This window comes from Gouania willdenowi, chromosome 4, assembly GCF_900634775.1.
Source record: "Gouania willdenowi chromosome 4, fGouWil2.1, whole genome shotgun sequence".
NCBI lineage: Eukaryota > Metazoa > Chordata > Actinopteri > Blenniiformes > Gobiesocidae > Gouania > Gouania willdenowi.
The window spans coordinates 32,777,886-32,792,856 of NC_041047.1; the positions used below are offsets into that span (position 1 = coordinate 32,777,886).

The following is a 14,971-nucleotide window of genomic DNA, read 5'->3' on the forward strand; positions in this document are numbered from 1 at the left end:
AATGCACAAAACCACAACAGAAAGATACAAAAATACGCACTTATACCCCTTATGCTCCCACAAGCATGCATACTTCCGACAGGCACTGTACTCGTAGGTTTAAAATACAAAGTAATATTATGTATTATGATGGTATACAAGTCAAATATTGGTCCAGACTAAAGACAGTTTATATGTGACTTAAAAGCCTGCTGCTTCTTTAAGGTAACACCACAACTAGAATAGGATCTTGTTGATGGCTGTGCAAAGAGTCCACCTTAAAATAGGAGGTATTCAACTTTGTTGAATTTGTCCCACAACCAGCAAACTACTTATCCCTCCTGGAAGACATCTGGACTGCAAAACTGGGGAAGCTGTGAAAGAGAGCAGCAGACAAACAGATAGAAGAATCTCCTCGCCATGAATTCCATTCCTCGGGTGTTGGCCTTTGCACTACTTGCCACTGTGGCAGCTCAATCTCCAGACCACCAAGATATGAACTGGATCAACAGCTTCCGCCAAGGCTTTAACTTCCAGTGTCCACATGGGGAAGTTCTTGTGGCCATCAGGAGCTACTTTAGTGAGATGGATGGCTCGGATCGTTTGTGGTCATTTGAATGCCAGCCCACACCGGAGGGTCTTGGAGCGCCAAGTGACTGTTGGTGGGATGACCTTAACCATGCTGGAATGGAATGGTTGGTCTCATATGTTACCTCTTTTTATCTGTTTTCATAGAATTCTTCCATCTTTGAAAGACAATACACACTATTTACAATTAGTGATATAAAGTATTTTACTGGGGCTGGCCAAGTTTAGCACTTTTAGAGGTGGTGGTTTATCAGACACCAAGGCAAGTGTCCTAAAAAATTATTTCTGTTTATCAAAAACAATTTCATGTTTTGTCCATTATTGATCATAATAATCACTATAATTACAGTGTTAAAGAATAACTTAAGTGATTACTGGAAAGCACAACAGTGATGTGATGAAGTGTCAAAAAATGCCTGATTTGCCACTCAGTTAACTTTAACCTTTCTCTCTGCCTCTCAGGTTGTTGGTTGAAATGCACGTTTTAAAGCCTGTAGTTGTAGTGGAAGGGTTGAACCTCAAGGACCAATTAAAAAGTTGACAATTTATATGGTTTACCTTTAGTCAGTGCTGATTTTAGCCAACTCCAACAAGTACAAGCATACTAGGGCGACCGTGGCTCAGGTGGTAGTGGGTCGTCTTCTGATCGTAGAGGTTGGGGGTTCGATCCCAGTACCTGACTATGTGTCGAAGTGTCCTTGGGCAAGACACTGAACCCTAAGTTGCTCCCAGTGGTCGACTAGTGCCTTGCATGGCAGTCCTGTCCCACTGGTGTGTGAATGTGAGAGTGATTGGGTGAATGAGCTGATATGTAAAGCACTTTGATACTGCTTCAGTGTGGTGATAAAGCGCTATATAAATCAAGTCCATTTTACCATTTACTAGTAAAATATGTTGGGGCACGGTGGTGGGGGCGTGGAAAAGCCATGATCGACAACCGATACCTGATCAAAGTATTGGGAAACCCTGCTCAAGAGTATCATGGATGCTGACAACAAAACATAGTGAAAACTGAGTTGCCTTTTTACATTTCCTTTGACATCCTAAAATTTAATATTAATCGTCTTCAAAGTTGAATACCAAGTAACTATAGATTAATTGTATTTCCTGGAGAAAACTCAAGTGAGAATGCATAAGCTGAAACCCTCAAAGTCAGTATAACTCTTCAGAGTCAGTGTAACCATCAGTATAACCCCTTGGAGTCAGTAAACCCCTCAGAGTCAGTCTAACCCTCAGAATAACCCCTCGAAATCAGTATAACCCCTCAGGGTCATTATAACTCCTCAGATTCCAGTGTTGGGAAAGTTCCTTTTCTACACAAATTAGTTCAAAGTTCAGTTCACACATTTTCAAATGATCTACTTCAATTATTAATTCAAAACTTGAACTAAGTCCTTTCCAAAATTGAACTAGTTCCGACGATGCGATTCTGTGGTGGCTGGGGTATCCAAATTTGGTGTTTTTATCTACATAATTAAAGTCCATTTACCACATGTTTTAGCCAGGTTTCTTTGCCTGGAAGCCTCTATAAAAATCTGGCACTCTGCTGAACAAAATTCAGAGTGCCGTTCACACACGTCAGAATGAACATGCTCACAATAATGATTATCAGGCAGAAATACTGTACGTTAAGCTCACGTTCGCCCAAAATATGAACAAGTTCATTAACAATTGTTCATTGTACTCGTCACCTGATTATTTACTTTGGGATAGTGCATAGTCCCTTTAAATGATTTCATCTACCTATAAGAGCAAGGAATGTCTGTGTGCGTGTGTGTGTGTGGAGCAAATATCTCCCCGACGTGGTGTGAGTTCGATCTGAAACGTAGTCGATGGCTTCCAAATACCCCGAGTGTGTGCATCTGTTATTTTGGAGTAATTTGGTGAAGCAAAACAGTCAAAACAATAATTTTATAATTACGCTCCCTCTGTAAGAGCACGGTATTGAGGGCGCTACTTCCGATTCCGGGTTCATGACGTCACCGTGTCTAATATTAAAAATGTTTTTGTATCGCTAAAAGTAATTTAACTTAATACTTCATGGTTATTTAATATTATTCCTGTGATTCCAAACTTCCTTTAAATCTCCGGTCACGGACTTCACTTCCTCCTTCATCTCATGACTGTGAGCAGTGGCTGTGCTGACGGCCGTTAGTCGACCTTATCACAAACTATCTGGTTATTCAGACAGAGGAATGTAACGTTTTTGTGGGTCCACAACACGGCTCTACTTTGATTATTGTTTGTTCTGCACAAGGGTAAGTGTTCTTATATTATTCTATGTGCTAAGAAAGATGCTAGCAGCTACAATGTAAACACACACACACACGCACGCGGCTGATGCGGAACACACAGAGCCGTTTAGAGAGAGTTGCGACTTTGGTGTTGCAAAACGTTTATTTTTTGTGGTACTTCCGTGTCTCTCTTAGTAAGACATGCGCATGTGTGTGAAGATAACGCATGGAGGAGATGGATGTAGACACACACACAGACACACACTCCATTTGTTCTAAGAATCCCAACAACATAGTATTTGATAGTGTTGTGTTCAAGACCACACTATCCGAGACCAAGACTTGCCCTAGACCAGAATGCACCGAGACCAAGACAAGACCAAGACCGAGACAAGCCGAGACCGAGACCAAGACCATAAACATTTTTTTTTTCAATTTAAAAAAATATATAAATAAATAAAATTATGACACGGTTCAACAGTTAAATAACATTCTCTCTTTAGTTTTAGTTTATTTTAAACACATTTGACGGACAAAAAAGGTGCCTGCAAAAAATATACTAAAATATTAAAACTGCTACTGATAAATTCACAATTATTGTACATATTTGAAAACAAGATTTTTATGTCAGCTGAATGTACAGCAAGTGTTTAGAAGCATTTCTGCCAAGAAATAATTATTCTCAATACTGATTCTTTGAGTTGTGCAGGTCAACAGGTCACAGAGTTCACAAGATATTTTTTTAGTTTGAAAAAGCCTTTAAACAGGCCGTTTTTATTAATTCACTCAGTTGATATATTTTAATTTGGTTGCTGTAATGTAACTAGGATATTCAATAAACAAAGGTTTCCAGCTGTAACTGTAAAAGTGAAACTTTCTGAAATAAAACTACAAACAAGTTGTCATCAGTCTAAAAAACATAGAGCTACAGGTAGATGTGAAACTAAATAAAACAAACTCAAAACCCTGGAACAGTCATGTGACAAATTAATCAATAGTTCTAGTTGAGAATTATTATTATTATTCTGGATACAGTGGAAACAGAAACTATAAAAATAGTTATATTGTGAACCTGTTTATATTGTGGGGAACATATTATATACATACATGTAATTGGAGTCTAAAGCCATAAAAAACACCACTTTAAAAAGATAATAGACTAATATAAGACCTCTTTACTGTTATTTGAGTCATTCTGCGCATGTGCAACTTGCGGCGATGACGCGCTGGTGACGACATAATCCAAGATAGCGGCAGCCCAGACTATAGCACTATGTAATAAAAGCCTTAAAAGACGTGGATATAATGAAAAGAGTGGATGGACAGAGGCATAAATATGCAGACTTTCACACGGACACACATGGACTTATTAAACACACACGGACCTCGGTAAACGGAAAAGGCTTCACCGGACGGCTGGCACTAGGACCCAGAGGTGGAGTAAATGCGTCCCCTGTACTGCATTCCCAGGCTGTAATATCATCAGTTTATCATTTTACCAGTTGTTAGAGCTACTGTCTTTACCAGGGAGATAATATTTATTCATGGTGATTGTTTTCTGGAGTTTTACTGGGATTTTTTTTACCGGTGATTAGTTCATATCTCCCTTGCGCTCTGAGGTCCTCATTATACGAGGTGGATTAAATAATGAAAAAAAGATTGTTTCATCCCGCTCTTCTCCGTGTTATTATCATATTATAAAAAAGTTTAAAAATAGCAGGAATTAGTGCTGGTCTCGAACAGTCTTGACGGAAAATCCCGAGTCCAGGCAGCCTGAGTCCGTGACAAGACCGAGTCAAAATGCTTCAGAGTCCGAGACTAGATCGAGACCTTTAAAACTTGGTCTCGAGACCGGTCTCTACTACCACAACACTAGTATTTGAGGTTTATTTTCCCAAACTCCCCTGTTTTCTGGGGTTTTAGCCCTCTGAAAAGTCACTTTCAGAGCAGCGTGTGTGTTTATCACAGCAGCAGCAGCAGCAGCAGCAAATCATTAACAGTCTTTCTTCTCCTTCTCTGACCACAGGAATAGTTCATTTAAGATGATAGTCCACTGTTAGTCCAACCACTGCGTCGCATTGGGTCATAAACACGACAGATCATCCCATAAAAGCAATGCAAGGTGGTATAACGGCTACGATAAATGAAACTGATTGTAACCGCTCGCTCTGCGACACAAGGAAGTAAACTTTCAACTATCAGCTGAGTCAGCTGTTTCAAACACGCACATGAGATGCTGTTCCGCTTTCTTTTCCTCCATGCCTCTATTGACTACAGGATTAGTCCATTTAAGACGATAGTCCATTATTTAGTCCAACCACTGCGTCACAAACATGTCAGATCATCCCATAAAGGTGATACAAGGTGGCTTAGCTGTGAGGTAGTTTGAGAGGGAGGCGCTTACATTCTTATGTAGGGTAGGAGGAGCCAGGATTGTCAGGAGGAGGAGTTTCTGGGTTGTGATGTCATAACACAGAAAAAATCCAACTCGCTTGTTTGGGGCTGAGTTTTTCAAAATGTGGAATAGCAAGGGAAGGAGGAAACAATTTTTTCAACTTTGGCCCTCTGAATGAGGCCAAAGAAATGTATATCACTGTAGCAAAACTATTATAAAAGGAATTTTTCATAATACTGCCCCATTGAACCGGGAAACAGAGTTGCCTTGAACGCAGCAATACGTGTTTCTCAGTCAGCTGCTTCCTGATTGGCTACATTCCTTTCCACGTCAAAAATCACGGGGTCTGGGCCTGTCGTCCTTCCTCACACATGAGGAGTTTAGGTTCTACATATTGAACAAGTTTAATCTTTATGATTGTCTGCCCCGCCTCGTTTCAGGACAAATTCACTCAGAACAATCCTCCTGTTAGAAGATCATCTGATGAAACAGATGATAATCTGATGTTTGGAGTAAAACTGAGGTTTATCTGATTAAATATAAACCTTTGGTATGCGCTACACCTGTGATTTGATTGGTCACCCAGCAAAATCAGCTGAGTCGTTATTGTTTTAATAGTCTGGCAGTTCAACCCCCAACCTGAGGAGCAGCATTGCTCCAGGACTGAGTTTAGTCTGCAGACACAGAGTCAGGTTTTTGGATAGATATCTGAACAGTCATTTAACTTTAACCAAACCCTGCTCAAGTTTGTGCATGACTTGCGTCTGAATAGTCCCTCCTATGTCCTTTCCTATCCAATTTTCCTTAACCCACGTAAGTGTTTAAGTGGCAGCCATGATAAGGTGAGTTCCAATTGTCTTAAAAGTTAACTAAATGAGGTTCAACGCTTCCTTTATAACCTCCTTTAGCCTTGGAAACACTGATGCATCCTATACCAAAGGAGACGAGATAATACTGCCCCACAATTCCTTGCAACGTCAACATTTAACGGGACACGCTCATTTGAGCCTTCACAGAAACTCACGATGACTGAAAATGAACACTTTGTGGTTCAAGAAAAAGGCATCAGAGACATTTTTAGCCACATTATGTTATATTCAACATATTTTATTCACGTAGGAATGCTTTGTGTGGTTGTACATTTGTACGTTATGTAGGCCTATATCTTGCATAAATGTAACAATTTCATAAAATTATACTTATTTTGAATTCATGTTGATTTCTGAGTGAAAGATGAGTGTGAGTAACCATTCTCAATGTGATGTTCTTTTAGTTTCACTTTAGTTCCTCGTAACCTGGTAGCCACTTTTCCTTTGATTTACATTCAAACCATGTGATAATTGAGTGCCACAGACAGCTTTCAAACATGGCAAGATGAATCAGGACCAGAAACACAAGAACTGACACAACAAAGTCATCCTAACTCTTATATTCAGGGAGGTAGAACCAGAGAGTAAAAGCTAACACATGCATCTATCAAAGGCATCAAACATGTAAATGTTCAAGTGATTCCTTCCCTTGCACAGAGGTGAATGCTCTCATCAGACAGAAACTTTCAATATGAGCTCAAATATGGAAGGAACGCCGACCTGAACAGAGAGAACATTTGTTCCTCATTTTGACTTTCAAACTGAAAAAGACTTTTCAGCAGTGTTGGGCGGTTACTGCCCCAACGTTACTTTTGACAGTAACTAGTACTCTAACGCAATATTTTTTAAAGAAATTACGCAGCTACCGTTACAATATGGTGCGTTTGTTGCAGTGTACTTCCTGTTTACAGTGACGCTACATATTTTTGTGCTATGCCATGCCAACCTTCATAAAACAGAAGAAGAAGCAGCATTGTCGGCGTGTCTCTGTTTACATTGTGTGCGCTAATCAAGGCGAGTCAATGCGAGAGCAGGACGAGCTTCTCAGAGTGAAAATAAGCTAATTATTTTACCAATCTGTCTCCAAAAGATACATGCAAAAGAGGCTAAGCTAACGCTGCATTGGTGGACGTGATGGAAGCCTCTGCACCAAAATAACAGCGTATGGATTTTAACGGACTGTGACTGTTATCCAGGGAAAGATCAGCCAAACTATTGCAAGGTATGTTATTGTAAATAAGAAGTCTGTTGCTGCTGCTGAGTCACTGCTAACAGCAGCTCGTTAGCCTGATGTGTTTAGCATTGTGTAGCTGAGAAAAATGCTGTGAATTTGGTTTTCCATATTTATTTTTACAAGCTTTTTCAACAGCAGAATGTGCACCGGGAATATGCACAGCTTACTTTACATTACTGTGCTAAGGATGAAAAATTGCAGTTTTATATTTTGAGTAGCTGTTTTGTGCTTTATATGCACATAAGTTATGGTTGTTTTTAGGGCTGAACGATTTTGGAAAATAATCTAATTGCGATTTTTTTTCCTCAATATTGCGATTGCAATTTAAAATGCGATCATTCTTTCAAGGGCCTCTTGTCATGTATTTTTCAATGAACACAAGCAATAAATCAAATAATCAATACATTTTAAAGCACAGATTACAACAATAAAGCAAACAAATCTCTGGCTTTACCTCTTTAACATTAGGGATGGATATACGACTACTATTATCGATCTGGTACTTTATTGATACCTTAATGTTTTTAAATCAATGGCAAAACACAATAACAACAAAACAGATAATGAACATCAATCTGTTTATTTTTAAACATTTTTAACAATATGGCACACAAAATGAATGACAAATACAAAATAAATAGTTCTAAATAAAACACTATAAATGTATAAATAAAACAGTAAAAAAAATACTGTATAAATAACTTTTTTATATTAACAAAACACTAAACCAACTATCTAAACAATACAAATATTCAAATCAAGCATATCAAACATAACAATGAAAAATTGTGCAAAAGGAGAATTAGTGAGCTGCGCCTCTGATGGCTGCGGCTGCACTGGCTCGTGACAACAAGCCTAACTATGTTGATTTACCTCCGTTTTACCGTATTAACTCGCATCGTTTTAGCTGTAAGATAATATATATGATCGCAAGTCATTACTCCAACTAAACGTTGCCGGCAGCCGAGGCACGGTAGCGGCCGATGTGCGGGGAAACCTACCGCTACGCCGAGACGACCCAACGTCCCACGAAGCAGCAGGTTTTCCTGCCAGCATCGCTGCCACTGGAGCAGACAGAGAGTGACAGATGGCGGAAGCGTGGCTGCTGTGGAGGACTGTCGGCTAGGCTCAAGGCTAAGCCGTCGAGAACACCGCATGGTGCACACATACAACTCATCTGGTTCTGCAGTGACACACTTTTCTGACTCAAAATCACAATAGCCGCTTATATAGCTTTGTGTTTTACTGTAGTGTGCAGTTTTTTGGCTGAAAACAATAATAAATGTGTACTCATGAAGCGGGTTCTTAAGAAGGACTGACAGGCAGCACGGTAGTATCAACGCTTGTCTGAGGCTTGAGGATTAACCCCACCTTAAAAATACTGGTAACAGGGCCAATAAGGATGTAGCTTGTCAGTCCAAAAAAAAAAAAGAAAAGAAAAAGAATAATCGTAGCCTTTGCGATTAGAAAATCGCATTTTATGATTTCGCAACAATATCGCAAACGCGATTAATTGTTCAGCCTTAGTTGTTTTATAGCAGTGTTTGTAAAGCAGAGTTGGTCAAAATGTATTCCGATTGTTATTTCAGATTGCTTTCATTTATTTATTTTAGAAGGTTTTTTGTGTTTATGTTGTACATTGTTGCTTGTTTCTGTACTTAAGCTGTAAAGGAACATTCCAAAGGCTAAACACAACCATTTTTTTACGATGCTGAAGCCACTTTAATTTTTGATCTTTGATTCTGAATAATATTCAGGTTGTTTTGTGCTATTTATTTATTTCTTTAATTCTAAGTAACTCAAAAGTACTTTTTCCAGTAACGCATTACTTTTTGGTGTAAGTAATCAAAGTTACTTTGTGAATGAAGTAACTAGTTACTTTTTTTTTCAGTAACTAGCACAACACTGCTTTTCAGTGTATGACCTTAAAACTAAAAATATATTATAATATCCACACATTGTTCCTTCACTTATGAGTCATGTTCTTTATCCCTTTAAATATTGACATACCGTGTGTGTCTGCGGCGATTACATTGTGCAGAGCTGAATATGTCGTGTGTCGTCAGCTTAAATCTGATGTCAAACACTTTGGAGAAGTGGAATTGTTTTTTTCTGGCCTTTGGTTTAACTTTAAATATTCTTCTCCTTCTGTTCAATCCCTGCCTTACTGAGCTTTGCTGTGCTTTTGTTGGCAGCCATTTTTTAATCACACCATTCTTCTTTATCTCTAATTCCTCAGTATTTTCTCCATTTATCCCATTGTTTTTTGTTTCACTCCTCACTCTGTCTCTCGTCCTCTTGCCCGCTGGCTTGACTTGGAAGATCTGAAGGAGTTAGCAGCTGATTAGAGCGACCAAACCAAGAGAAGCCTGCGTAATGCTCTGCATTTTTCTCCTTATAAACACAAACGCACACCAGGGTTAGGATCAATGTAATTGATAATTACAGTTATAGTGTAATTATAAATGTAATTGTAAATCAAATAATCTGTTGCTGTCGTTATCGTAATTAAGTTCAGATAATTTATTTTGTAATTGTAATTGTAATGAAAATTCTATAAAAATTGTCAATTATAATTCAACGCAAAACTGGAGAACCATGTTACAGTTCTATGTACAGTTCTACACATATGTGGTCAAAAAATTATTAAATATGTTTCATATTAAGCTTTCCCACATTTTACCATTTAAAAATTTTTAAAACCTATATTTCATTGATTAGGAAGCCTAACAAGGTAACCAATAGATAGGAAAGAAATAGATTATTACAGATATTTATTTTTTGTGTATTTTAGAGCTGATTTATGACCTGTTATCATAAGAGATGCTAACAGAAAGCTAACACAAGAAGAAGGTTAACTTTTATTAAGTGATTTATTTCAGGCTCAGTGATTGTGATTAATTGTAATTGAACTTTCATAATTGAGAATGTAATAGTAATTGACTTCCTGAGGACAGAAAATAATTGTAATTTGATTGTAATTGGAAAAAATGCTGGTAACTGTAATCATTTTTGAACATGTCTAAGTGAAAATGTAATTGTAACTGAAAAATGTATTCGACCTCAACCCTGACACACGCACACGCACACACACTATTTATAATAAAAATATGCTAAATGAGTAAAATAAAACAAAAAACTAAACAATATTTATACAAAAAGTACACAAAATTACAATGCTCCAAAAACACACAAAATTACTCCAAAAAACATACATTACAGAAAAATACATCAAACTAAAAAATAAAATAAAAATGAGTATGAAAAACAACAAACACATTTATCATGCACATGTCCCATAAAATTAAACCAGGGAAATCGCACACGCTATTTTACTTTGCACTCACAAATAAACCCCTTTCTATCACTACAGGGTACAGAGTATGTACACATCTTTGTACATCCAACCTTCAAATATATTGTCATCTGGCCATAATTGACAACTGCACTTATGCGCCCACATGAATGTATACTTCCAACGGGCACTGTACTAGATGGATGTAGACACACGCACACACACACACACACACAAAACTAAATATTTATACAAAAAATACACAAAACTAAATATTTACACAAAAAATACACAAAACTAAATATTTACACAAAAAATACACAAAATGACTCCTGAATCACACTACAATGTTAACAAAAACAATAATTATACAAAAAATGCACAAAAACACAACAGAAAGATACAAAAATACACATGACTCCAAAAAACATACATTACAGAAAAATACACCAAACAAAAAAATATAAAAGTGAGTAAAAAAAAAACAAAACAACAAACACATTTATCATGTTCATGTCCCATAGAATTAAACCAGGAAAATTGCACCCACATTTTGCACCTGCAATTATACCCCTTATGCTCCCACATGAATGCATACTTCTGACGGGCACTGTACTAGTAACAATAATGAAAAGGGCTCAGACGACTGTCCCGCACAAATCGATGACGTCACACAAAAACTGTCTATAGGGTACCTGTAGTGAATTTTAAGCTCTATCAAAAGATCATATAACTTCTTCTTTTGGATAAATAAAATATGATTTCATATAAACATAGGTATATGACTCCATCCGAGGGGATCGTAGTAGCTGCTTTGACTCATGGCTAGTTAGATTGGGCAAAACTGCGGAAATGTTGCAGTAATTGGAGATAATTGCAGAGCCACACAGAATTTGCATGGATTGGTTTAATTTGCAATAATACTTGCCATCGCAACATTTCACATTTCTTGAGGGACTGGTAAAATAAGCCCAATGCTAAATCACAGATAATCCCGGACTCACATACTGGGACAGGACAAGGGATAGAATAAACTAAAATCAAGACTAACCAAAACTAAGACAGAAAGAGTTCTAAAATTCTCTCGAAAATAAAAATATAAAGAAGAAAAATCGGGGCTTTCGCCTTTTTTAATCGTAATATATGTTTTTTTGCATATTCACAAAACCTAAAAGAAAATCTCACAGAAATAAACGTTTAACAAATAAACCATACATATAATCCATCAAGCCCAAGGCCATGAGCTGAACCTAATTAAATTGTGGTAGTAGAGACGAGCATATTGAGTACCTGTCCTGTATATAATATATGTATATATTTAACTCACTGTATTACAACTTCACAGCGATTCAGCACTGCGTCTCGACCAGTATCCATATCCTTTAAGTGCAAACTATGTTTCTTCATTATCTATGTTGAATTAACAAAACTCTCCTTGTTTTGTTGTAAATACTTTCTGCAAATGTTGCCTCTAAAAATGCTAGGAACTGTGCCACAGAAAACAAACAAGTGAGATCATAATGATACGAAAGTATCTGTCCACTGACGCAAGAGGAGAAAACATTCCGATTTCTTAAGTTGCACATTCGGACTATTTATTTTACCTCATTTCCAATGTTTTCAAATGTTTTGTTTTTTTTATCTCAAGACATGGGTTAACTTCAGTAAAAAGGACCTTTGAGATGGAGGATTGTAGTTTTTTTGAGTAAGCAGCCGAGGTACCAATACACCCAAACACACAGTCTACTATTCTATTTACACTAATTTTGTGTGGATGTGTGTTTGGCAAATTTATTGAACATTACCCAGCCCATTTCATAGCTCAACAGTATGTGAATGCTTTTTATCACTGCTATTCCCCCCTTTGTGTAACACAGCTGCCTGTTTGAGTAACACTGGGAAGGGCATTGCCCTGCAGGGAATCCACCTCCATTGGCTGGATGGGTGAAGGCTGAGTCCATGTTGCCATGACAAACAGCTCTACACATGATGTCTTCCTCACGGCCTGGTATTCATGAATTTGTTTTGGTGACAGTAAGATGTATGGGCCAAAAACAAACAGTAAATTTAGAATACGAGTAGTCACATCAGGGTAGTAAACTACATACATCCCTAAATCCTCTTGTGGCGCTGTTTCCTCACCTGCTGTGGGGAATTCACTAACATTGCGTGCGAATAGGTGCACATACAGATGTTAAGATCGACCATTTTAATTAAAATTTTGCTTGTTCAACGTAGAGAGGTGAGTGCACAGAAGCAGCAAATGAATTGTGGGCACATTGTGATGCGCTGAACTCACGCAGTCTGGATTTCCTGGGGTTTTTGCCCCTTATTAGCCCGTGGAGTGACGTTGGCACACGTTTTAATACGATACCTTTAGTGAATCCGCCCCTTAATGTATATTTTATTAATCATCGTAGTGAAATTTGTTTGTATTTTACCCATATTAGTGAAGGGGTAGCAGTGAGCTTCAATTTGGAGCTGCTTGGGTGAAGGATCTTGGTCAAGGGCCCACAGTAGATTTGAATCAGTGACCCACCAGGTACAAGTCCACTTCCTTAACAATCGTGTGAAGGCTTGAGTTCATTTACTTTAGCTATTGTGTCCAGGATGAGACAAACTTTCTGTCCCGAGTGAGCAGATCTGAGTAAAGTGCCACTTAGTGCCACTAACAGGTGATTATGTTGTTAATGTATGTTGTATACTTAAAAGCAGTTATGTTTCTTTTACCACTTATGTCGATGATATGAAAAAAAAAATATATGTGATATGTACGTGCCAATTAATGCCGTTTAATGTGTTTTTGCAGGACTTCGACTTGCACTCGTAATGGTCTGGTAGCTGGAGTGGAGAGCAAGTACTTTGAGTCCACTCTTGACCGAGAATGGCGGTTCTACTGCTGTTACTACAAACAACGCTGTCCCTACTCCTGCATGTGCGTTCACCCAGAAATCAGTTGAAAAAGAACTACATTTCTCCATATTCACAGTGCAGCCTTTGACCGTACAGCTTGAACAAGCAGAATACATTAACTTTAGACCAATAATGAAAGGGAAGAGTTCACAACTCTATCAGGCTGTGCAACAATAAACTGAAGACAATGTATTTAAAAAATAAATTAAAAAATACGACTTCCACTTATTATATTTCCTGTCTTTGTTTTCATTTATACTTTTTACAGGAAGACTAATGACATTCCTGAACATTTCCGAGAGGAGGGAGAGATGGTGATCCCAAGTTATGGCTACTTTATCCGTGGTGCTCAGACTACATTCAGTGGAGTGTTAAGGTTTGTTCAGAACAGCTGTTCTCTTTTCTTCTTGAATTACTTCTAATCCCATGTGGCTGCAATCTGGAACTGGACACTAGTCAAAAATAGCTAAGGCTAAACTGTTTGTTACTTCTGGGAGCAGGATCTATTCAACGTTCAGAGAAGAAGCACAAAAAGCCAGAAAAATGTGGTGATTTATGACTTTCGAACTGACAGGATTTTGTCTTGTCCTTTGTTGCAGGGACCGCCAGTGGAAGTACATCCTTTGCCGAATGACCAACTTTGACTGTGAATTTGAGAATTTATAAGACTCTAAAGATCAATTATTGATGCATTAACAACTTTAACATAAACCATGCTTAAACAACACAAACACCATTAGTTAATGTGAGCATCTAAAAACAAAATGACCTATTTTAAGGATTTACACATACTCAGGCATTTTGGGCGGCTTGAAGTTGTTGCAGTTTGTTTAATAAGCAAAGGGGAAACCCTAATAAGATGCAACCCCGCTTCAAGAACTCTTACCTCATTTGAGAAATGGTTCTAAACTAAAGTCTGCAAACTATTATATCAGGGTTCCACCAAAAAGTTGCTAGAAATCTTAGTTGTGGTGTACCAATAAACAAAGCAAAAATAACACATTCAAAGCTGAAGACTCCAACATACAAGACAACATAGATATTATACATATAATGTGATTTATACACACAGTAACATCTGTAGACTATATGGCAGTAAACATGTTCTAATACAGAGGTTCTCAAACTGAAGTCTGCAAACTATAGATTAAGGGACTACCAACAAGTTGCTAAAAATCATAGTTGTGGTGTATTAATAGATGAAGCAAAAAATAACACATTCAAACCAAAAACTCCAACATACAAGACAACAAAGACATACAGTATAATATGATTTATAAGCACAGCAACATCTGTAGTCTGTATGGAGATGTATTGGAGAACTTACTGAACCATCTGATTACAATGTTCTCCTTGGCTCTTTATAAAGCATTGTATGTGAACAAGTTTGTCCTACCTGAGCATTTTAATCAGATGAGCAATTATGTGCCTATTCTTTGTAAAATTATGTATCTTTTGTCTTTG

At 37.7% G+C, this 14,971-nt stretch overlaps 1 protein-coding gene across 1 annotated transcript; it reads left to right on the forward strand.

Annotated features, from left to right (window-relative positions):
* Positions 1–303: 303 nt before the first annotated feature.
* dpt (dermatopontin) lies at positions 304–14,556 on the forward strand. Its single transcript, XM_028444490.1, has 4 exons — positions 304–674; positions 13,404–13,529; positions 13,776–13,883; positions 14,107–14,556. Exons 1-4 carry the CDS (start codon positions 400–402, stop codon positions 14,171–14,173), a joined length of 576 nt encoding a protein of 191 aa, XP_028300291.1. The 5' UTR covers positions 304–399; the 3' UTR covers positions 14,174–14,556.
* The last annotated feature ends 415 nt before the right edge of the window (positions 14,557–14,971 follow it).

What these genes read in the sequence shown, in the direction of transcription:
- dpt (XM_028444490.1), top strand. Translation starts at nt 400, where the DNA reads ATGAATTCCATTCCTCGGGTGTTGGCCTTTGCACTACTTGCCACTGTG. An exon ending in CGCTGTCCCTACTCCTGCAT is followed by an intron (nt 13,530 to 13,775) that starts GTGCGTTCACCC and finishes TACTTTTTACAG; the next exon opens with GAAGACTAATGACATTCCTG. An exon ending in ACATTCAGTGGAGTGTTAAG is followed by an intron (nt 13,884 to 14,106) that starts GTTTGTTCAGAA and finishes CCTTTGTTGCAG; the next exon opens with GGACCGCCAGTGGAAGTACA.